Source organism: Strongyloides ratti, assembly GCF_001040885.1.
Source record: "Strongyloides ratti genome assembly S_ratti_ED321, chromosome : 2".
In the NCBI taxonomy this organism is placed as follows: domain Eukaryota; kingdom Metazoa; phylum Nematoda; class Chromadorea; order Rhabditida; family Strongyloididae; genus Strongyloides; species Strongyloides ratti.
The window spans coordinates 12,516,486-12,540,611 of NC_037308.1; the positions used below are offsets into that span (position 1 = coordinate 12,516,486).

The 24,126-nt window shown below is 22.8% G+C and overlaps 12 protein-coding genes across 12 annotated transcripts; 8 read left to right on the plus strand and 4 right to left on the minus strand.

The window, feature by feature from the left end:
- Positions 1–152: 152 nt before the first annotated feature.
- On the minus strand, positions 153–1,600 carry SRAE_2000399800 (Two pore domain potassium channel family and Two pore domain potassium channel domain-containing protein; the record flags this gene model as incomplete). The annotated part of the gene is made up of 4 exons (XM_024642815.1): positions 153–657; positions 710–1,176; positions 1,230–1,404; positions 1,464–1,600. The coding sequence occupies 4 exons, from the start codon at positions 1,598–1,600 to the stop codon at positions 153–155; spliced, it is 1,284 nt and encodes a 427-aa protein (XP_024508548.1).
- Positions 1,601–2,961: 1,361 nt separating this feature from the next.
- SRAE_2000399900 (7TM GPCR, serpentine receptor class g (Srg) family-containing protein) lies at positions 2,962–3,906 on the plus strand (the record flags this gene model as incomplete). The annotated part of the gene is made up of 1 exon (XM_024642816.1): positions 2,962–3,906. One exon carries the CDS (start codon positions 2,962–2,964, stop codon positions 3,904–3,906), a length of 945 nt encoding a protein of 314 aa, XP_024508549.1.
- A 2,829-nt stretch (positions 3,907–6,735) lies between these two features.
- On the plus strand, positions 6,736–7,020 carry SRAE_2000400000 (Mitochondrial inner membrane organizing system protein 1; the record flags this gene model as incomplete). Its single annotated transcript, XM_024642817.1, has 1 exon — positions 6,736–7,020. The coding sequence occupies one exon, from the start codon at positions 6,736–6,738 to the stop codon at positions 7,018–7,020; it is 285 nt and encodes a 94-aa protein (XP_024508550.1).
- Positions 7,021–7,738: 718 nt separating this feature from the next.
- On the plus strand, positions 7,739–8,309 carry SRAE_2000400100 (Tumour protein D52 family-containing protein; the record flags this gene model as incomplete). Its single annotated transcript, XM_024642818.1, has 3 exons — positions 7,739–7,760; positions 7,802–7,872; positions 7,926–8,309. The coding sequence occupies 3 exons, from the start codon at positions 7,739–7,741 to the stop codon at positions 8,307–8,309; spliced, it is 477 nt and encodes a 158-aa protein (XP_024508551.1).
- A 2,557-nt stretch (positions 8,310–10,866) lies between these two features.
- SRAE_2000400150 (Calmodulin-like protein 3) lies at positions 10,867–11,205 on the plus strand (the record flags this gene model as incomplete). Its single annotated transcript, XM_024642820.1, has 1 exon — positions 10,867–11,205. The coding sequence occupies one exon, from the start codon at positions 10,867–10,869 to the stop codon at positions 11,203–11,205; it is 339 nt and encodes a 112-aa protein (XP_024508552.1).
- Positions 11,206–12,081: 876 nt separating this feature from the next.
- On the plus strand, positions 12,082–14,235 carry SRAE_2000400200 (Threonyl-tRNA synthetase; the record flags this gene model as incomplete). The annotated part of the gene is made up of 2 exons (XM_024642821.1): positions 12,082–12,123; positions 12,172–14,235. 2 exons carry the CDS (start codon positions 12,082–12,084, stop codon positions 14,233–14,235), a joined length of 2,106 nt encoding a protein of 701 aa, XP_024508553.1.
- A 22-nt stretch (positions 14,236–14,257) lies between these two features.
- Positions 14,258–15,387, minus strand: SRAE_2000400300 (Cytoplasmic dynein 2 light intermediate chain 1; the record flags this gene model as incomplete). The annotated part of the gene is made up of 2 exons (XM_024642822.1): positions 14,258–15,270; positions 15,312–15,387. 2 exons carry the CDS (start codon positions 15,385–15,387, stop codon positions 14,258–14,260), a joined length of 1,089 nt encoding a protein of 362 aa, XP_024508554.1.
- Positions 15,388–15,707: 320 nt separating this feature from the next.
- SRAE_2000400400 (Reactive oxygen species modulator 1) lies at positions 15,708–15,993 on the plus strand (the record flags this gene model as incomplete). Its single annotated transcript, XM_024642823.1, has 2 exons — positions 15,708–15,835; positions 15,885–15,993. The coding sequence occupies 2 exons, from the start codon at positions 15,708–15,710 to the stop codon at positions 15,991–15,993; spliced, it is 237 nt and encodes a 78-aa protein (XP_024508555.1).
- A 2,913-nt stretch (positions 15,994–18,906) lies between these two features.
- SRAE_2000400500 (Gamma-aminobutyric acid A receptor/Glycine receptor alpha family and Neurotransmitter-gated ion-channel transmembrane domain and Neurotransmitter-gated ion-channel family and Neurotransmitter-gated ion-channel ligand-binding domain-containing protein) lies at positions 18,907–20,617 on the plus strand (the record flags this gene model as incomplete). Its single annotated transcript, XM_024642824.1, has 3 exons — positions 18,907–19,760; positions 19,829–20,286; positions 20,337–20,617. 3 exons carry the CDS (start codon positions 18,907–18,909, stop codon positions 20,615–20,617), a joined length of 1,593 nt encoding a protein of 530 aa, XP_024508556.1.
- A 170-nt stretch (positions 20,618–20,787) lies between these two features.
- On the minus strand, positions 20,788–21,121 carry SRAE_2000400600 (Saposin-like type B, 1 domain and Saposin-like type B, 2 domain and Saposin B domain and Saposin-like domain-containing protein; the record flags this gene model as incomplete). The annotated part of the gene is made up of 2 exons (XM_024642825.1): positions 20,788–20,943; positions 20,984–21,121. The coding sequence occupies 2 exons, from the start codon at positions 21,119–21,121 to the stop codon at positions 20,788–20,790; spliced, it is 294 nt and encodes a 97-aa protein (XP_024508557.1).
- Positions 21,122–22,283: 1,162 nt separating this feature from the next.
- On the plus strand, positions 22,284–23,034 carry SRAE_2000400700 (NAD(P)H-hydrate epimerase; the record flags this gene model as incomplete). The annotated part of the gene is made up of 2 exons (XM_024642826.1): positions 22,284–22,303; positions 22,350–23,034. 2 exons carry the CDS (start codon positions 22,284–22,286, stop codon positions 23,032–23,034), a joined length of 705 nt encoding a protein of 234 aa, XP_024508558.1.
- Positions 23,035–23,086: 52 nt separating this feature from the next.
- SRAE_2000400800 (Saposin B domain and Saposin-like domain-containing protein) lies at positions 23,087–23,985 on the minus strand (the record flags this gene model as incomplete). Its single annotated transcript, XM_024642827.1, has 4 exons — positions 23,087–23,242; positions 23,284–23,387; positions 23,657–23,801; positions 23,842–23,985. The coding sequence occupies 4 exons, from the start codon at positions 23,983–23,985 to the stop codon at positions 23,087–23,089; spliced, it is 549 nt and encodes a 182-aa protein (XP_024508559.1).
- Positions 23,986–24,126: the final 141 nt, after the last annotated feature.

Genomic DNA, 24,126 nt, shown 5'->3' on the forward strand with positions numbered 1-24,126 from the left:
TTTCGACATTTCTATTCATTTTATTATCAAGAAGTATCCATACATATTTTATATGTATAAAGATTAAAGTTGATAAGTTATTAATCTGTTATTATAAATTGATTAGATGATAAATATTTATTTATTTTTATTGTTTAAATATAAAACTTATGTTATGAATAATGTTCCATGCATGCTTCTAAATTATTTTTGAGATAAACATCCGACCTGTAATCACTTGTAATATCGGTAAATTTGACTTTTCTTCTTTTTAAAATATAATCAATGAAGTGTTTTTCTGAAGTTGTACCAAAACCTTTTATAGGATATTTTTTACTTATAAAAGTTGGTAATGTATGTCGTAAAAAATTTACTATTATATTAATATAAAGACCAAAAAAGCTCACTCCAATTATAATAAAAGGTAATTCAATGAATATGTACTTTATAGTATCTTCCGGAACATTATATCCAAGTCCAATTAATGCTATAGATTCAAAGACAAATAAAAGACTAGATATGAAATCCTCTTTAACGGGAGTATTTTTAACAATTTGATAATGTAATGCGCATGTTACAAATATGACTATCAAAAATGCTGATAAAGATATTACTGCTTTGGATGTTTGATGTGTTTCTTGATCCTTCAAAAGTGTTGTTGAAGAGATGTCTTTACCACTAAAAAAAAAATTTTTTTTGAAAATAAACATACAAATTTTATAAAACATACATAATTTCAATTTTTCTATTTATTTTACTATATATTTTGGTGTATATTTTAATTAATTTTATAGTTATTATTTCAGAAAATTCAATGTAAAATGTAATAAAACATGGAATTGTAATAATTGAAAAAAAAACTAAAAATAATTTCCCTGAAATTGTTAATGGAACAACATCTCCATATCCCACTGTTGACATTATTGAATATACAAATGAAAATGATTTAATAAAAGATAATGTTTTAATTTTAGTTATATTAAGATTCCTATGACATTGATCCATTTCATTTACTAAATCTTGAATTTTTTTATTTAATTCATCATCTAAATAAACTTGATAAATTGTTTTATCTTGTTCAGTGTAAGCTAATTGTTCAATTTCTTCTTTAACTCTCATTTTTATTTGATTTCTTTCATGTTTACATCGATTATTATATTCCTGTTCTTTTTCAATACTAATATTTCCTTCTAAACTCTAAAAAAAGAGATAAAAAGTTAAAACCATTTAATTAGGTTATCTTATTTTACATAAAAAATAGCAGCACCAATTAATAAAAATATGAGAATAGTATTAAAATAAATATATAGTCTAAATTTAATAATATCATAAGTTTCTAAATAGTGGTCAACTTTTTCTGATGAATCTTTTGATTTCACACTTTCTGGACGCATTCTCACTAACATATGTGATGAATTATTATATCTGAATATTAAAATACATTATTTTTTTTCAAAAAAATATTATTTTTTTTTATAACTAACAATTGGTTGTTTCTAAACTTTAACTCATCCTCACAGGATAGTTGACGGTATGAATTTGACACTACCGATGACATTAAAGAAATGTTATCTTCTTCAGTCTTTTTTGTAGATGTTCCTTGAACTAAAAGATTTCCCATTAATTTAAAAAATGATTTAATCATTGTAAGATTCGATAAAAAAAATACATTATGGTAATTTTGATAATGCTTATGTTTCTTTAAACATATTATAAAAAAAAAGATGATTTTTATTTGGAAAAAAGGTTGACCCTATAATTAAATATATTCAAATATTAGTTGGAATGCATGATATTTATTAGAAATATTTATATATAGAAAGGGACTAAAATTCATATTATTGATATATGACTATTCCATGTACATCAATAGTTCTAGTATTTGTTTAAGATGAAATATATAGAAAATTAGAAATAAAATAATATATGTTATAATAATAATAATGTATTATATATAAACGTTTTAAATATTCAATTAATTGTTAGTGGATAACAAAATAATATAAAGTTGCTGTGTATGTTATATATATCTATAAAATTAATATAATAGAATGATCAAAATGTCAATCTAAAAAGAAATAGAAAATAAATTTTGATTTCTTTTGTATTAAAAAAAAATTGTACAAAGTTATCATTTACAGTTTACAAATTATTTATAAAACCAGTTTTTTTTCACCTGTTCAAAGCACCTTTTAATTTTTTAAAATCTATTATATAAAGGAAATATAATTTATACAATTTTTGTTATTCATAAATTAATATATAATTATGACACCTACTTAAAAATTTAATTATTTTTAATGATAAAATAATAAAATACAACCTAACTATAAATATGAGATATTTATCGAGCAAAAATAAACTAATTATTAATTCAAAAAATAACTTTTATTATCAGTTATAATAATTTACGCTGAAATAATTATTAAAAATATTTACTTTAATATATAATTCAATATCTTTTTATTGTGATTCAATACCAATAATTTTTATTGTTGTTTTTTCCTATAATTATCAAAAAAATTGTAATCAGCTTATTTTACATGTAATAAAATTATGCTTACACTTTTGTTTGTAGCACAAAAGGACAAAATAAAAAAACAATTTTGATTAAAAACAAAATTAATAATTTTATAATTAATAAATATAATTTTTCAAAGTAATTCATTGTTGTAATAAATTTTTACACGCAAATATATTTTTAAAATTTTTTTATTTAAACTTTGAAAAATAAAAACCTCTTATTAATCTTGTGAAACTTCACACTTATTTATTTTAACAAATATGTAATTATTGGTTTAAAATTGCAAAGTTTTATAATTTTACATATTAAAAAAAAATTATACCTTTTAAAGTAATAACTAGGTATAATTAATATAATTTTTATATAATATAATTATAAGTTTAATAGTTATAATTTCAGAACGTAAAACATTTATAAACATTTTATTACAGTTTTTATTTTTTTTAACTTCAACAAAAATGGGACCATCTGTCATTGATATTATATTACTTGTCTTCAAGATTTTTTCAATAATATTTTATTTACTATTAATGTGGTTTATATTCCGAAAAGGTTCCAAAGAAGATTCTGATTCCAATAAAACATTTTACATAACATTCATAATTAATGGTTTTGTGGATAGTTTTGATATATTAATGATGACCTTTTTACTAGATATTTCTAGTTGGGGTTGGTTTTCTGATTACTTTAAATTTAATGAAGCTTTTATTCATTGGTCACCCATTTTTTCATATCTTCCAATTTTCTGGTGTGAAATGGGAAACCTTATTATAGTCATTAATCGTTTTGTTGCATTAAATTTTCCAATTGCATATAAAATATATTGGAATTGGAAAATTTTGTTACTATTTATTTTTCTACAATTTTCTATTCCATTAGCAGTATTTCATTACTTAATTGGAGAAAAAACTAAATTAAACTATCTCTCATTATCGGATAGGTATAGCTTGCCAATGGCACGTTCTGAAGTTTCTCAACGAAACAATATAACTGCAACAATTTTTACAATTATAATCTTTATATTAACTTTTTTTATGTCTCTTTTCAATGTAATACAATTTAGAAAATTTATAAAAAAAAGAAATGAAAAAAGTGCAATATTACCTTTTATATTGTATTGTTTATTTGTGTGCCTTTCAATGTTGTTCTTGGCTGTAGCTTATACAACAAAAATGATTGGTACTATTGTTGGTAATGAATATATTAGAGCTAATGCTCAAAGTTATGTAACGGCATCTATGCTATGTATGACAATTATCCACCCATACTTACTTTTGTTTATAAATGAACGTTTACGTAAAATGTTTTTTATCTATTATTCTTTAAGATTTTCAAGGGGCAGTGTAAATGCTACAACAAGTATTCACGCTTCAAGACATATTCACAATATAAGGAGAATATAGATTAATGTTTAAAAAAATTTATGGTACTGGTGAAGAGTATTTTCTACAGAAACATCAGTCAAATTGAAGGAAGCCACCTAGTGAAGTGTACTTTTTTTTTGGCACAAAAACTTAACACTCTAAAGGATGTTTAATTTCAACTAAGTTTTAGGCCGTTCCCGGTGGTAAGTGCAATACCGGGCCGACCAGTGAATGGGAAGAGGCAAGCCTCAACAACCACTCAGGTCCCAAAAATCATCTAATCTCGTAACCATACATGATGGTTGTACCAGAGATTAAGCTGATAAGAACAGATACTACACTTTGATCTGAGCTAAAAAGCTCGAGAAGCGATACTTGACATCGTCTTTTTACTAAAACCACCTCTAAAGAAGTTCTAATGACAACTGGGTTAGTAATAAACAAACAAAATCAACATGTTTAAAACATTTTTTCAAAGTTATTACTATCTGTCAAAAATAAAATATAATAAAATTTTCTTTATCTTAATTTTTATTTGTTAATAATCAATTATAGTTTTGATAAACATTTATTTAACTTTTAAAAATTTGGTTGACCAATAAGATTCTTCCATATCACCACACTATTTCCACATCATCAGTGTGTATGTAACACAACAAAAGCATTAAAATATATTCATTTTTAAATTAATTAAATGTTGATTGTATGAAAAATTGATTCTCAGATTAATATATTAAATTTTTTAATATGAATATTTATATTATTTGTTTTTTATAATCAATCAAAGTTTCTTTTTGTATTTTTATTTACTCATTTATCATATACTGACGTCAGCAAAAAATAAATTGGAATTGTGCATCTTTAGGCGTTAATATATATCTACACTATATTTATACTCGTGCTTGATATTATAAGTAAAGTTTATTTTAATGTAAGATACTTTTCAGATCTCTATGGGGGTACGTAGTTCTCCGTGTCGAATTGGAATATTTTTATATTCTCTGTTTTTACCAGGTAATAATTAAAAGAAAATTATTATCATTTATAATTTATTATAGTCATCTTGATATCGGGAAATGATATAGAAGGTCTTTTGAAACAAGGAATGGCATATTTGGCAAAAGGTCAATTGCAAGAAGCAGCACAGAAATTTCAATCAGCTATTGATATTGAACCTAATAATTATCAAGCTATATACAGGAAAGCTACTGTACTTTTGGCTATGGGAAGACCTGATTCTGCTATTGAAGATTTAACAAAAGTTATTAAACTCAAACCTGACTTTATTTCAGCTGTTAACCAAAGGGGAGGTGTTTACCTAAAACAATGTAATTTAGAAAAAGCCAAAGAAGATTATGAAATTGTATATAAACATGATAAAACTGATGAAAATAAAAAAAAATTAGATTTAGTTACGACTCTTGAAACATGGGTAGAATATGGCAATGATTATTTTGAAAATAATGATTATTCTAATGCTATTCCATATTTTTCAAAAGCCATTGATCATTGTCAATGGGCTCCAGGATTGTACAAAAAAAGAGCTATGTGTTATGAAAATACAGGGGACATTCAAAAAGCTATTACAGATTTTAGAGCTGTTACCAAGTTAGCTTCTGATTCAAGAGAAATATTTTTAAAAATTTCCAAATTACACTATTTGGTTGGTGATGTTGGAAGCTCTCTTATTCAAATTAGAGAATGTCTCAAACTTGATCCAGATGACAAAGAATGTTTTGTATTCTTTAAAAAAGTTAAGAAGCTTGATAAATTAAGAGAACAAATAGAAAAAAATATTGAAAAGAAAAAATGGATGGAATGTTTAGAAAAGACTGTTGAAGTATTTAAAGCAGAAAAAGAGAATGAACGTATTCAATTGGATACATTACGCTTTTCTTGTAAATGTAATATGAGGGCAGGACATAGTAAAGAAGCTATAAGAGATTGTAATGAAGTATTAAATAATTTAAATTCCGATGACGTTGAAGTTTTAGCTGATCGTGCTGAAGCTTATATCCTTGAAGAAAATTATGAAGCTGCTGTGAATGATTATAAAAAAGCTCATGAGTTAGATGAAAACAATAATTCTATATCTGAAGGACTTCAAAAAGCACAAAGATTACTGAAACAGTCGAAGAAAAGAGATTATTATAAAATTCTTGGACTTAAAAGAAATGCAAAGAAGAATGATGTAATGAGAGCATATAGAAAACTAGCACGAAAATGGCATCCAGATAACTTCCAAGATGAAGAAGAAAAGAAGCAAGCAGAGAAGAAGTTTATTGATATTGCTGCTGCAAAAGAAGTATTAACTGATCCAGAAAAGAAAGCACAATATGATAATGGACAAGATCCATTGGATCCAGAATCACAACAAGGAAGTCATGCGCATCCCTTTCATCAAGGATTTCATTTCCACCAAGGTGGATTTGGTGGTTTTGATTTTGGTGATGGCGGAAATTTTGGTGGATTTAAATTTACATTTGGATAAATTTTAACTATTATTTTATATCTTTTATTTAACGGTTCTTCTTTTATTTTTAAAGCGTTTACGGTTCGTGTGCTTATTTTGCTTGACTTTTGTAAAACAAAAAAAAAGTCGACAAATTTCTATTAAAAATTCAATTCTTTTTGAATATTAAATTATAAAAAAAAAATACTATGCCGTTGTTATCCGTTTTTTTAATAATTTTTTATGGAGGTGCAGGTGTCCAATAGTTGATATCTCGACACGTCTTTTTCATAAAATAAATGAATGTTTTCTATACACTTTTTTATTGAGTACTTTATTTTATTTTTTTAAATACAATTAGAAATTTTTTATTTATTGATATTTTATTTATATATCTAATTTTTTTAGGATATATTATGGGGGATCGTTCAGAAAATATTGTTGGAGAAAAGATTGATCGTTGTTTCGCTGACACACTACTAAAAATTTTGGCTGGAGCCTCCGTGGGAGTTGTAACTTCATTTGCACTTTTTAAAGGAAGATCTTTTCCAGTTTGGTTAGGTACAGGTGTTGGACTTGGTTCCGGATGGAATAATTGTTCTCATGATTTTAAAGCACCATATTTATTACATGGAAAAAAAGTAAAAGATGGTTCTGGAAAAGAAATTATACAAGTTGTGGAGCCAACATTAAAAAATTAGGATTTAATTAGTTTAATTCCAATAGAAAATTTACATTATTATTATATACAATGTTTTTATTCTCTAATTAAAACAATAGAAAGAACTAATTTTAAATTGATATAAAATTTCCTTAATTTTCTTTAAATAAGGTTTTTCCTTAAAAAGATATCTACTTAAATTTAAAAATTTTGTTAAAATTAATCTTCTGTATTTATTATAACAAAATGAAACAAAATATGTTATTTACAAAATTTTATAAACATGACACCAATATACATATGTATTTTTATTTTATATGTTTAGTTTAATCATCATGACGCAGCGGGTATATATATATATATAATATATTTTTTAATTATTTTTTAACAATAGGCCTATTAATTTTTATATTTTTCTTATAATATTATTTTTTATTGACTAAATATAGAAGAAAAATTTTTTAAATTTGTATTAATTAAGTGGCTATAATTTATGTGCGTTAATAAATTGTTGTAAAATTATTACCACGTTTTCTATGCTAAATCAATAAGCAGAGCAAGAATAATATTCATAAATTGGCATTGCAATTGATCGTTACTTGCCATATTTAGCAGGCCTTTCCTTGTTTATTTGTTTGGCCTACTGAGATAGGAGTATATCCTCAACAATTTTCAATTACATAAATTTATTTCATCATATGCTTTATTTTATATTTTCAGAGACAGATATTAGCTTAAATCTAACTATTTAACAAATTATGGAAACTCCATCAAATGATGGTAAGTTAAATATTTTAATGAGTTATAATTTTTTATTTTAGTTCCATCATATAATGGCACAATGCCAATTTCAGAACATGAAAGAGAAGAATTAAAAAAAGAGTTACAAAAGGTATTAATATTATATTATAAATATAAAAATATATATATATATATTTTTTTTAGACTGAGGAAGAAATTCAAACTTTACGTCAAGTATTAAATGCTCGTGTTAAACATGCACAAGAATTGAAAAAAAAGTTAGGTGTATCACCACTTGCTGAAGTTACCAGTGAAATAAATGATTCTCTTCGTCAAGTAAAAGATAGTCAAGCTTATCAAAAAACTGCTGAAGTTGCTGCTGCTACAGCTGAAACAGTTGCTACAAAATGGAATGAAATGAAGAATTCTTCTCTTTTTAAATCTTTTGAATCAAAATTGGGAAGTGCTTACAATAATGCTAAAATTGTTGCTTCAACATCAATTGATCATTTATCTGGTATTCGTTCATCTCATAATTCAGCTGCTCCAACACCACAGACAGAAGGACCACCGTCGCGTTTGTCATAATTTATAAAATGAATTATTTTTTAACCAGATTTTATACATTTTTTGCAATTTTCTCACAAGTCTAAAACAAATGCTAACTTCTAACTAATTGATTTATTGTCAGTGAGCTTATCATTTCTTATAAAATTATTTTGTTTAAAAGAAAAGTAGTTTACTATCTCATACTTTAAAGTACAAAAAGTTTACTTGAAAAAGAAAATTGACAATCGTACGCTTGCTTTGAAACTCAATATAATTATAATGTGTAATTTTTTTATGAATATATTTTTAATTTATCATTTATGTTTTACTTGTGATTAAAATTTGTGATAAAATTAATACTGTTATCATTTTTATTTCACTCATATTTTATTATATTCGAGTTATTACCACAGTAATAAGAGATATACTATTATAAATTATATATATATATATACTTCAAACAACAAATTTGATTTTTCTTATAATATGTAAGGTTAAAATAATATTTCTCTGTAATAAAATAACTTTCTTCATCATGTGGAAAGAGAAAGTTAAATTAAAAATTAATTTTAATTATAGGGAAAGACATATTGAATTAATAAGATGTAATAAATTTTTTAGCAAAACACATACTGATATGTTTAGATATTTAATGATATTACATGATTTAAAAAATTATATTAATATGTTATGTAGGGTATAAATACTTTTAATTTTATATTATTGGAAAGTATTTTTAATGGCAAAGTTGCTATATAAAAAATCATATCTAAAATGGTTTTATATATTTTACATATAATAAGTAAAAAGAAATGGCATGATATAAAAAAAAAATGCCATATGTCTCTTATCATAATAATAAATTTATCTATTCACTTGTTAGTCAAACTTTTGTTTTTAAATAATGAAATATGTTTAAAAAAAGTTTATTGTTTTAATGTGATGTTGTTAAATTTGTTCTTAAGTATTTTTTTTTTAGACTTTCACTCTTTTATTATCATGATATTTAAAATGATACTTTATGTTTTTATATAAAACGTTAACTTTAAATATTTTAATATATTAAAGTAAAATTTATCTTTAAAATTACTTATATAATGTTATTGTACTTTTAATATATAACATTGTTTTTAAAAATTCTTATTTATATGATATATCTATTTACATTATTTTTTTTATTTATTTGTATACGAAAAAAAAAAACGTTGTATTAATAATTATAGTTAGATAAACATATATATATGACTATCTTCTGTTAAAGTAGTGAAAACTTTAATAAATGTGATAAAATTTTAATGAAATATCTGAGAATTATTTAATGTAATGATATATTTAAAATTATACTTTATTCTCAATTGGAATGAAATAATTCAAAAATTATAGCACTATTATATATTAATTAATATTTTGAGGTATGTTAAATGAAAGTTTATATAATTTCATTATTATAAATTAACTATAACAAAGTAGCAAGTGACAATATTTAAAATTTTATCATCTTAATGTCTTATTATTGTTATTGTTAATTTATATGTTCCAATATTATAGTTAATATATATTATCACAAATCATTTTTTTCTTATCCATAAACCTTCGAATATAAAAGCTTTATATTGTTATTTTCTTTAATTTTTATTTTTTAATCATAATATTCTTTATATATTAAAGACACGCCTTTTTTGATTTCATTCCTAAATTATCAATTCATAGTTTTCTTATATACATCTATTTTATTTTAAATTTCTTGAAAAAAAAAATGATTATTTTTTTTCAATGTAAAATTATACAAGAAATTTATGTTAGCATTTTTTTTGTTGAAATTTTAATAGAATATTATGGCTATATTACTTCAAAGTTTGTATCTCTTTTTCTACATATGTATATATATATATATAATGCTTAGAGTCATTATAGACAATTATTTGTTAGAATATAATATATAAAAGTTAACTTTAATATAAGTGACACTATTTATGGCTTAATTTTATTCTTCCTTATTATGAGATCCATTTAAATATTAATTCTTTTTATTATTTCATCTTTGATATCATTGAAATGTTTTTATCTTATTGAATATTAATTTTTTTTGTAGATAACTATATTAATTTGCTTGTTAATGGCAGTAAAAAGATACACTTATGACGTCAAAGCTAGGTAATTCATTATATTTTATCAAATCATATCTTAATAAATAATATTTTTACTGTATCATGTTTTTAATTTATTTATTTTATTATTTTATAATTGTATAATCCAAATATTAAAAAAAATTATATAAAATTATAACTTTAAGAGTAATATTTTCATTTTTTTTTAATTATATTAATCTATCAAACTAAGATAAATATTATTCTATTACAAAAATGGGTTGTTGTGTCGCCAAAGATGCTGAATTAAAAAAAAAAACAAAGGTAAACTTTATATTGTTTATTATAAATATTTTATTTTTTAAAATTATTTATTAAAGAATTTAAAATCAACTTCTATTCCTCAACAGATTCATGATACAGATGCTTTAATTGAAATAACTGCTTTATTTGAAAAATTTGATCTTAATTTCAATGGTTTTATTGAAAGAAATGAATTAAAAAGTGTAATGGAGGCAATGGATGGAAATGTTACAGAATGTGAAATAGATAATATGTTTCTTGTTGCTGATAAAAATAAAGATGGAAAAATTGATTTTGAGGAGTTCAAAGAATTAATTTGGGCAAATAATGATGTTTTAAGTATTCAAACTACCTTTAGAACATTAGATTCTAATTGTGATGGCTTTATAACTAAGGATGATCTTATTATAGCTTTGAAAAATGGAATAATTACTAATGAAGTGTATAATTCTGTGACAAAATATTTAGAAAATGATAATAAAATTTCGTTAGGATTTTCTGAATTTTATAGCTTAATGCCTAAAGAACACAGATATTTGTTATGATTATCATAAGAAAAATGTTTCAATAATATTTTTCATCTTTTTAAAATTCAATTTTCGTTCTTTAAACTATTTATAAAAATAATAAATCAGTTTACAACATTATTTTTTTACGATTGTCTATTAAATAAATGACGTTATAAAAACTTTTTTTATGTTTTGTGTACTTTAACCAAATTATATATTCTCAATATAAACTACTAGTTTCATTAGGAAAGTTTTTAAAAATATGACTTTAAAAAATTTTTTTTTTTAATTTATTTAAATTCATCATTTCTGTCTGTTTAATTTATTTTCTTTTCATTAGAAAAAAAATTTCCTCTAGTACAAAAAAATAATTTTTCTAATCTATACTGTGAAGGTGGATAACCATGAAGCTTTTATAAAAAAATTACTTTAATAATATTTTGTTTAAAAAGGTATTTATGAAAAGATTATAGTTAGAGATAATCTTTGTTATCTTAGATATTTATCAGCTTTTAGAAAAATATATATACTAACTAAAATTAATAAAAAAAAATAATTAAAATAAATGATAGAAAAATCAGACAATATTTAAAAAATAATATTATTAACTTTTTTAATATTTTTAAACAAATGATAACATAAACAAATATTCAAACATCAGTCTCAAAGCGAAATTCTTTGATAATGGAGTAATGTAAACATATTAAAATAAACTATATCCATTGAGTAGGCTGCACTAAAAGACGTGTCAGTACTAAGTTAGCATAATCAAAAGTTCATTTATTTTTTTTTAATAAAAAAAATTTGTTTTTTTTAGCTCATTTTTTAAACACGTGGACTTCTACGCGAACAATTGTCCGTTCACTTACAGGACGTTATAAACTTTTTTACATTAATTTACGCTTTTCAAAAATGACTGTTGAAAATAAAGAAAATTCTTCTCTTCAAACTATTGTAAGATTAAATTTTATAAATATTATTTAATAATTATATTTTTTTTAGAAAGTTTCTAAAGAAAAGTATGAATTGAATCCATGGCCGGAGTATATTGAAGAACGTAATGCTATGTTTGATCGATTATTAGCTGAATATAAAGCTGAGATAGCTGCAAAACCATCTGAAAAAATAACAATTACATTACCTGATGGAAAAACTTTTGAAGGAGAATCTTGGAGAACAACACCATTAAATATTGCTGAAAAGATAGCTAAAAGTTTGGCTGAAAATGCAGTAATTGCTAAAGTTAATGATGAATTATGGGATCTTGATCGTCCATTTGAAGGGGATGCAAAACTTAAAATTTTGAAATTTGATGAAGATGAAGGAAAAGCCGTATTTTGGCATAGTTCAGCTCATATCTTAGGAGAATGTATGGAGAGATACTGTGGAGGGCATCTTTGTTATGGACCACCAATTCAAGAAGGCTTTTATTATGACATGTATCAAGAAAACGGAACTGTTTCAAAAGATGACTTTCCTAAGTTAGAAGGTATTGCTAAATGTGTTGTTAAAGATAAACAACCATTTGAAAGATTAGAAATGAAAAAAGAAGATTTATTAGAAATGTTTAAATACAATAAATTTAAAGTTCGTATTTTGAAAGAAAAAGTTGACACTCCAACAACAACTGTCTATCGTTGTGGAAGTTTAATTGATCTTTGTCGTGGACCTCATGTAAGAAATACTGGAAAAATAAAAGCTCTTCATATTACCAAAGCATCAGCTTCTTATTGGGAGGGTAATGCTAATGCTGAGTCACTTCAAAGAGTTTATGGAATCTCATTTCCTGATACAAAACAATTAAAAGAATGGAAAATACTTCAAGAAGAAGCTGCCAAAAGAGATCATAGAAAGATTGGTACAGATCAAGAGTTATTCTTTTTCCATCCTCTTTCACCAGGATCATGCTTTTGGTATCCAAAAGGAACCTTTATCTATAATGCACTCACTAATTTTATTAAAAAAGAATATAGAAAAAGAGGATTTACTGAAGTAATTACACCAAATATCTATAATTCAAAATTGTGGGAACAATCTGGACATTGGCAACATTACTCTGATGACATGTTCCAAATAGATATTGAAAAAGAAAAATTTGCTTTAAAACCAATGAACTGTCCTGGGCATTGCCTCATGTTTGATCAAAAACCAAGAACTCATAATGAATTACCCTATAGATTTGCTGATTTTGGTGTTTTACATAGAAATGAAGCTTCTGGTGCTTTAACAGGTCTTACTAGAGTAAGACGATTCCAACAAGATGATGCTCATATTTTCTGTAGACCAGATCAAATAAGATCAGAAATTGCTGGTTGTTTATCATTCCTGAAGTATGTCTATGAAGAAATTTTTGGATTTACTTTTACTTTAAATCTTTCTACAAGGCCAGAAACTGGATATCTTGGAGATTTAGAAACTTGGAATAAGGCTGAAAATGAATTAAAGGAAGCTCTTGATGCTAGTGGTGAAAAATGGAAATTAAATCCTGGTGATGGAGCCTTCTATGGACCAAAAATTGATATTACAATTCAAGATGCTTTAAGAAGAAATCATCAATGTGCTACAATTCAACTAGATTTTCAACTTCCTGAAAGATTTGATTTGACATATCTTAATGAAAAAGGAGAAAAACATCGCCCTGTTATGATTCATCGTGCAATTTTGGGATCTGTTGAAAGAATGACAGCTATCCTCACAGAATCATTTGGAGGAAAATGGCCATTCTGGCTTTCACCAAGACAAGTTAAAGTAATTACTGTACATGAATCTATTAAAGACTATGCAACAGATGTTACTAAAAAACTTTTTGATGCTGGCTTTGAGGTAGATTACGATCCAGAGAGTAGTGATACAATGAATAAACAAATAAGAAATGCACAAATTAATCAATTTAATTTTATTCTTGTTCTCGGACCTAAAGAAATGGAAAATGGAACAGCCAATGTTCGCACACGTGATAATCAAGTTCGTGGGGAAATCAAAGTTGATGAATTAATAAATATTTTCAATAGATTAAAGAATAATTATGTAAGAGATGCTGAAAATGCTGAAGAATTTAAATGTTAATAATATTATTTATTGAAAATATTTAAAAAAATATATTGTTGTTTTTAGAAGTTCTTTCTATTGTTGCTTCTCGTTGTTCATTTTCTTTAATATATCTTTGAAGATTACTAAGACGTTCTTCAAAAAGCATATCAACTATTGGTTCAGAAAACTTTTCATCATTTATGATATCATCTTCTGATGTTAGTTTTGTTAATTCTTGTGGAAAAAGATTATTATAAAATTTTTTACATTCATCATAAACTTCATCAAAAGTACTAGCCATGAAAGAATGTTTATTATTAAGTGAACATATACTTTCTAAAGAATCTCCCCCAAATGGAATAAACAATGCTTGATTGATATCCACAGCTAATCCTTTCGAATAATTAATTTTAAAAGCCACATTACTCATCATACTTTTTATTCTTGAAACTAAATTTTCCATATTAATACTACTATACATCAAACAACCACCATAAATTAAATTTAGAAGCCTAAGACAAAAAGAAATATTTTTTCTTTTTTCTGATTCTTCATTTTGAAATATATCATATTTTCCACCTATAAAATATAAAGGAATTGGAAAAGGTTTTATAATATTATTATGTAATACATCTCTTCCTCCTATTCTTTCCCAAGAAGATTCTTCCAAATAATCTTTTAATAATTTTTCTTCTTTTATAATAATATCTTCAATTTTTTGTTTACCATTTTTAAGAAATTCTTCAATCATTATCCAAATAGTCTCAGGTTTTGTTAAATCAAAAACTATAAATAAACCTATATTTTTTTGTAAATGACTTTTTGTAAAAGGCACATGAAGAAGAGATGATAAATTATGATCTATTGATAATTCCCATGTATGAATTATATCTTTATATGAATCACGATGCCTATATCCAAAGGAATATTCAAGAATTGTTGTAGGATTTATTGTTGCTTCATTTTTTAAAAATCTATTTAAATATGTTGTCTTTCCAGTTTTTGGGTATCCTGCAATTATTATGTAACTTTCAATAGGTTCTTGAGGGTCTTTATGAAATGAATATGTATCTAAAAAAAATTAAGCATAAATATAAAAATAAAATTTTTACCATTTTTAGAATTATTATTATTTCTTTTACTTTTATTTTCTTGAATCTTTTGTTCTGCTAATTCCCAAATATTCATTTTGGCTAAACTTTGTAAAAATGAAACAATGTATATCGCTAACTTTTACTAGTTGTTACCAGGGTAACAAGAAGTTTTAAAATACAAAACACAAAATTGAACGATATTAATTAAGACATGTTTATTTTATTTATATTTATAAATAAATTTATTTATTTTTAAACTTTAAAATATTATTTATTAATGAAAAAATGATACTATTATTTGATCTTAAAACGAATGATTGTACTGTTGTTGGAATAGTACTTAACATTTGAAGATTAGGAAATCACAACTTTTTTTTCAATTATACATTTTTAAGTAAATCTATAAAAAAAAAAATGCCTGTTCCTGCTGGTGCTATTGGTGGACAACAATCTTGTTTTGACAAAATTCGTCTTGGTTTCATGATGGGAGCTGTTATTGGAGGTTCAATAGGTTTACTACTTGGAGGTGTTGGAGGATTCAGGTAACTATCAAACAATATATAAAATAAAGTAATTTTAAAATTTTTTTAGAATGGGTTTAAGAGGTGGAGAGTTGTTTAAACAAGTTGGTAAAACAGTTGCACAATCCGGGGGATCATTTGGAGTATTTATGTCTGTGGCACAAGGAATTCGTTGTTAAATATGAATTTTTATTTCATATATAAATATAGTTAGTATATTTAATTAGCTTTTATAGAAGATTTAATTTAAAATAAATATAATTGGTTATAAATTTCAATCTTCATAATATTAATTTCTTTGTTACATAAAAATTATTTACTTACTATTGAATCAAAGTATATTTTTACTTTATCTTTAATAAAACGATATTTAAAATAAATGTAGTGATATGAATTATTTATAAATCTCCATCAAAAGATATGGGGGAAAATATGATACAGGTAAAAAATTTGTATCACAAATTTTTTTTTTATAAGAGGATGTTAAGTAATAATTGTGAAGAAATAAAGTGTTGTATATTTATGAATAATAATATTAACATACTCCTTTCAACTTTGTGCTATTTTATTCTATATTTTGTATTAATAACTACTAGGTGAAATGCTAAATTGTTTGCTACACTATTTTCCATTTAAATGGGTTACTTTTCTAGCAAGAAAAGATCTTATAAATATCTTTTTGAATATATTTATTTTTAGTAAAAGAAATATATATAAAATTAAACATTTGATTCATTTCATTCTGATACTCCTTTATGTTAACAATAATTAACTTTTTTTAAATGCCCTTATTACAATTATTAATAATATACTTTTATTTATAACTAATTCTAACAATTAATTTAAAATTTTTTTAAATATAAAATATTGTGAATAATATATTAGATATAATTCTTGTTAATTAATAGATAGCAATTAAATTTTAAACAAAGTATAATATTGATGATTATAATTTATAAACATTATTATCATAAATTGACAGGTTTCATTAATAAGTTGTATTATTCGTAAAAATAGAATTTAAAAATTTATGCTTCTATTAACAAAAGCCATTTTTTTTTATTAATCTTTAATTTCCTTCATATATATTTTTTTTTAAATTATATATTTTATTTCAACTTCTTAATAATAAACTGATTATACATGAAAATACATTATTAATAAAATTTTATATTTTTTATTTCTTTTTAATATATTTATGATTTCACACTTAATAATTTTTGTCTATTTTTTTTAAATAAAATGTTTACAAATATTTTTTTTTAATAGAATATTATTAATGTATTAATGTATTCTTCATAAAAAAAGTTAATTTGATAAATCTACCTCTTGTAGAATCATTTATATAATATTAAATATATCTTTATTTGTGCTAATTTTAAGAATTTTTTTAACATATAAATGAGTTTTTAACATAATATTAGTGTAATTATTATTAGAAAAGAATTTTTATAAATAACAAACGACCATTTATAAAGAAATAAAAAAATTTAAGCAATTATAAAGTATTTTAATTTCTATTTCAATGAAATAAATATAAGTTTTAGAAAAATTATAATGATATCATTTTTATAAATTTTAGAGTACGATAAAAAGTTAAAAAGTTTGTGTGCCCTTAAAGTTCAAACCACATTTCAATTAGAAGATGCTTAGAAATTTTGTAGGGCAAATGACAGCGTGATTTTGGTCTCATAAGTAATCGAAATTCTATTAGATGTTAAATTAAAATCGATGTTGCAAGAGACCGTACCTCTCCCCCGATAGGTGATAGTTTTTATAATAACTTGTTTGCTATTATGAAAACAGAATATATAAAAAGATGAATTTAAAATTAATAACTTTAAATAATGGACAAATAACATGTCTAAGTGAGAACATTTAATTGATAATAAATTTAAGTAATATATTATTTATGTAACAAAAAAAAAAATAATAATAAAAAACATTGTATGAATAAAAATTAAAGTTTATAATAAAATTTTTAATTTATAAAATGATGCTTTTTGTTTTTATCGGCAACTATAAATTTCTTATTTTTATAAAATATAACAATATTTGGTATTTAAACTTTTTAAAAAGTTGTGTTTTTTCATATCTTTTTAACAATTAATAAAATTCTTTAGTTTCAATAGGATATTAGTAATTTTTATTTTTAAGAAGTTAAAAAATTTACTCCCTCTATTTTATAAACATTTATTTTTAAAGATTAACTTTTGGCATAAAAAGTTTATATAAGAAACCAAATATGTTAGTGGAATTGTAAATATAACATTGGTTTAAAAAAAAATAATATTTATAATAGAAAATAAAGTTATTTAGATGAGTTTATTATTAAACATGCTATTGAGTGATTTAAAAAAATGATTGAAATATTTAAAAAAAAATATGTAGAAATAGATTATCAACATAGAAAGTATTAATAATAAAATTTGTTAAAATAATGAAAATAAAAGTTTTAAGTATTTTTAAAGGATAATAAAATTTTTACTTTATGATACTTAGTAATGTCCATTAACAAAATATGTATAATTATATTTTTTCTTTATTTCTTAACTCTTATAATTTATCTTTTCTATGTATTTTTTTTTTATTTTATATATTAATATTTTATATTATTTTCTTCAAAAAATGTTAATTAACTTGGATAATTGATATGTATTACAATTATGATGTCATAAAATAATAAGAAAATCTCCGAATGTAATATCAATATCCTATTCTATTTATCTTTTTAATATTTTAAGTTAATAAAAATTTATTTATAGTAATTATGTACCTCTTTTTACCTCTATAAATATCATCTTTTTTTAAGTTTAGAATGGCATAAAAATTACTGTTTGATAAACTATTCAATTTTTAAAATATAATACATTACTAATCTTTATTTATTCTTTTTAATCTTTTCTTTATACTTATATAAGAAAACAGAACTATATTCTTAGTACTTGAAGAACATTTACATAGCTAAAAAGTACTTATTTTAAATTGTTTTTTTACAATAATTTTATATTTATAACAAAAAAAAAATTGTTTTAATTATTTGATTATATTATATAAATATTATTATTATTATTTTTATAGAAAAGTAAAATATGATAATTTTACTAAATAAATTATCTTTCATTATATTTATTTTTGCCTTAATTTTAATTACAACGTTCATTAATGGTATTTATCCACAATTTGAACAAATTAATGATCATTATACATTTGGACCAAAAAATAGTTATCATGAAGATCAATTTACTATTGATAATAATAAAGGAAAAAAAGGTATTTATTCATCACATGAAGAAAATAAAAATATAGACAATGATATGATTGAAGTTATTGATGCAGGTGTTTGTACCTCTGATAAAATTATATTAGAAAAATTATTAAATAGTTATAAAACATTTAAAACACCTTCTGAGATTGGTGTTGATGTTACTATAGAAGTTTGGGTACAAGAAGTAAATGCTCTTCATGAAATAACTTCAGATTTTGATATGGATATTTATGTTACAGAAATATGGAATGATGAAGCACTAAAATATGATCATATGAATCCTTGTAAATATAATTTATCTTTAAATAATGAAGTATTAGAACAAATATGGAAGCCAAATACTGTATTTATTAATAGCAAAGCAGCACATATTCATAGAAGTCCATTTTTAAATGTTTTTTTAATGATATATCCAAATGGAACAGTTTGGGTAAATTATAGAGTTCAAGTTAAAGGTCCTTGTTTCAATACATTTCAACAATTTCCATTTGATAGAACAAAATGCCATTTAACATTAGAATCATTTAATTATAACAATCAAGAAGTTAATATGAAATGGCTTGATTCTACAAGTACTCCAGCTCTTGTTTTATTAAAAGAAAAAATTGAGCTACCAGATTTTGTTTTGACAAATTACTCTACGCACTTAGAAGAAGTAAACTATCCAGCAGGAACATGGTATGAAAAATTACTATTTTTTTAGTACTTAAAATTATTGTTAATTTTTATATTTTTTTTTTTTTTAGGAATGAACTAACAATGTCCTTTGTATTTAGTCGTCGTTATGGATGGTACATTCTTCAAGCATATATTCCTACTTATCTAACAATATTTATTAGTTGGATTAGTTTTTGTTTAGGAGCAAAAATGATTCCAGCTCGAACAATGCTTGGTGTTAATTCACTCCTTGCTTTAACTTTTCAATTTGGTAATATTATGAGAAATTTACCAAGAGTAGCATATGTTAAAGCACTTGACGTTTGGATGCTTTCCTGTCTATCATTTGTATTTTGCTCTCTTTTGGAATTAGCAATTATTGGTGGAATGGCTTCTAGTAATGAAAAACAGGCAAACAAAAGATTAAAACAAAATATGCCTTTATCTAATAATAATGGAAACATTATACATAGTCCAAGAATATGTAGTCATGTTATTAAACAAGATTCACCTCATGGTATAAAAAAATATGGAACTCAAGGATCAGGTAATATTAAAAAATAAATAAATAATTAGTAATAATTTTTTATTTTATAGTAGATCCACGTTTAAAAGTAAAAAATGAAGGTGCTCAACATCGATATACATCATCAGTACCAGAGGTATATTCAAATATGAGTCCAATTGAAAGAACTCTTTTATTAGAAACAACATTAAAAAAACCAAAAAATGATTTATATAGAGTTATAAAAAATTATTTTATATTTGAAGAAACAAATTTCTGGAATACCGATGCAATTGATCAACTTTCAATAATGGGTTTTCCTTTACTTTTTGTACTTTTTAACATAATATATTGGGCATACTATCTTACCTAACTATTATATATTTTTTTAATAGATTTAAGTGCCATTATTTAAAGATATAAATTTATCCCATATTTTTTTTTATAAATACATTAAATTGTAAGAGAAAAAATAAAATTTTTATTAAAAAAATTTTTAAAAAGAATTTTTAATTGTAATTTTTTTTTTATTAATTGACACTTTTAACAGAAGTGAATTTTTTGACAAATGTGTTCTGGAGTTTCTTTAGCTTCAATTCCTTTTATCAATTGATTTATTTCATCAGTCATAAGAGTTTCACAGAGTTGGTCTAAAATACTAATTCCTCCAGTAACTTTTTTACAAATATAATCAGCAGCCTTAAAATATAAGTAAAATTAATTAGACAAAAAAACTTACTCCATCAATATTTCCTTCATGAGCATTCAAGTAATCTTCTAACTCCTTAACGACATCAAGACATAAGGTACATTTGAATCCAGCATAAGTAAGGTTAATAAGAAGGAAAAGTGAGAAGAATATAGCTATGAATTTCATTTTTTTTGTTTTGTTAAATAAGTATATAAAAACTTTTTCTTATATACTTATATAATATTGTTTAATATCATAATTTTTTTATCAATTTCTCAACGTGATCAAGCTTTAATATTTTATATCCGTATAATTAAACAACTTTTTCTAAGTGATAAAGAAATGTTAGATAAGAAAAAGGAACAAGCAAACTTTTAAAGGAAAAACTGATAAGTTTTTATAATTAAAAGATTAAATAGGCTTTATCTTTGATAATAGAATATAATAACTATATTTTAATCAAGAAAATTAAAAAAAATATATAAACTTCTTTGATATTTTTACGTAATAATTTTTTATAAAAGTTAATTGAAATATGTATAGTGAAGTAACAAATTAAGATAAATATATACAACCAATAAATATTGTGGCTAGAAAAAAAAAACAAATAAATTTAAAATGTACAAAATAAATTTGTTCTTTTTTTTAAATAATTTTAACATTATTAATTATTTATAAACACATTTTTTTAAAAAATTTATTTTATTATTATTATTTTATTTTTATTTTTAAAAGTAAATAAATTCAAATTTTAAATTAAACATTAGATTTTATTCTTTTCAGGACAGAATTACGAAATCATACGATGTTTTTTTTTCCAAAGTATTTCTATTATATATAAATATAATTATTTTTTATTATTATTAACTTTTTATTTATTTTTAAAAAATCCAATTAGATAAATGATAAAAAAAAATAAATATTAAAATGTTTGATTACTTGTTTTTTAAGAACACTGTTATTTTTATGTATAGTTTTTGATTATTAGAAGATTTTATTCTGAATAAATTAAAGATTACATTTTAAAGTTAAAATTTTAGGATATGAATATATTCCCTAGTATGTTTCAATATATGTAATTTTCAAAATTAATTTTTGTATTTAATTTTAAAGTTTGTGGAAGTAAAATTTTAAAAAAATATTTAGTAAATAATAGTATAAAATACTAATTCTTTAACATATATGTATATTTTTCGTATATTTATCAAATTTTTATCATTATTAATATTTACCAACTCTTATTTATAACTTTTTAATATTTATTTAAGGTGGTTTACACTTTATGTTAAAACAAAGTATATTTAAAAGGGAAATTATTATTAATGTATTGAAAACCAAATGTAGAAACATGTCATTTAAATATTTAAAGTAATTTATAATTAATTTAATTATTTTAATTTATATTTTTATATAGGCAGGATGAAGCAATTAAAATTGATCAAGAATTATTTTCAACATATGGATTTTCTGTTGATCAATTAATGGAGTTAGCTGGATTAGCTTCAGCTCAATCTGTAGTTGCTCATTACGAAAATACTTTATTGTCTGATAAGAACAATGAAATTTTAGTTATTTGTGGACCAGGAAATAATGGAGGTGATGGTTTAGTTTGTGCAAGACATCTCAAAATATTTGGTTATTGTCCAAAAATATTTTACCCAAAAAAATCTAAAAATCTTTTAATGGAAAAGTTAGTGACACAATGTCAGCATTTTAACATTCCTTTTGTTGATAAAATAGAAGATCAAAACAAATTTGTTCTTATTATTGATGCTATATTTGGTTTTAGTTTTAAACCACCATTGCGTGAACCATATGAAGAGATTTTGAAAAATTTAGAAAAAACTAATACTTGTATAGCCTCAATCGATATTCCATCAGGATGGGATGTAGAAACAGGACCTTTATCAGGTGATGTTCCTGTCATTCAACCTGATCTGTTAATTTCTTTGACAGCCCCGAAATTATGTTCTAAGTTTTTCAAAGGTACAGGACATTATCTTGGTGGAAGATTTGTCCCACAATCATTATCCGATAAATATCAATTAAATTTACCAAAGTATCAAAAAACAGAAGGTATTTTAAAACTTAATTTATAAAAATAAACTTTTATTAAATAAAGTGTGAAAAAACAAAAAATGTTATGGTTTTTTAACAAAATGTTTCGTTTTTACAAATTTCTTCTACTGTCAAATTTTGTTTTATCATTGTAGTAACTAGTGTAAAATCATTTTTAATTTTGTCACAAACTTCGTTATCAACAGAATTATTACTTTTCTTTATTTCATTACAAACTCTGTCTTTTAACTTATTTTTTAAATTAAATATAAAAAAAAAAAAAAACTTACATTACCGTGTTTACAAAATATTGAAAGTATCCCATTAAGGAATTTCATAATTCTATCCCAAATGCTTAAATGATGTGGTTGAACTTTATCTTTAAGTGTTGTTACTACATTTTTACATGAATCACAAGTGGCATTTTGGCCGTTCACATATAGTGCTATTAGTAATAGTATCGAAAATATATATAGGAAATTCATTTTTGTTGAAATAGAAAGAATTTTACTATTTTTATTATTTTATACATATATATATTATTTATTTAGCTGGAGAAATTTATAGAATACATAATATTATTTTTTTCAAACAAAATAAATCAAAGTTAAGTATGTCTTTATTTTTAAATCATTTTTTTACAATGTAACATTTAACAATAACGGATTCTTTTGCAAATAACCTCTGGTTCATCCCTTTGTTTGATTCCTTGTATTATATTATCAACCTCATTAATCAAAAGATTTTTACAAAGTTGATCTAAAGCAGCAAGTTTTCCACTGAGCTTGTCACATAAACTAGAAAGATCCTATGTTTAAATAAATTTAGTTTTAATAATAAAAACTTACTCTATTAATAACGCCTTCATTATTAATCAAGTATTCTTCTACAAGTTTAACAACTTCAAGACATAATTCACATTTTAAAGAAGCATTAACGTATGTAACGTTAATAAGAAGGAAAAGAATAAAAAATGTAGTTAATAATTTCATATTTTTTGGTAACTCAAAAAAGTTTATCAAAACGCCTTTTTATATATAGCCATATTTATTGATAATAAATTTTTTATATACTAATAAATGTACTTTTTATCAAAAACTAAGTTCTCATGCCAATAATATAAGAAAATATTT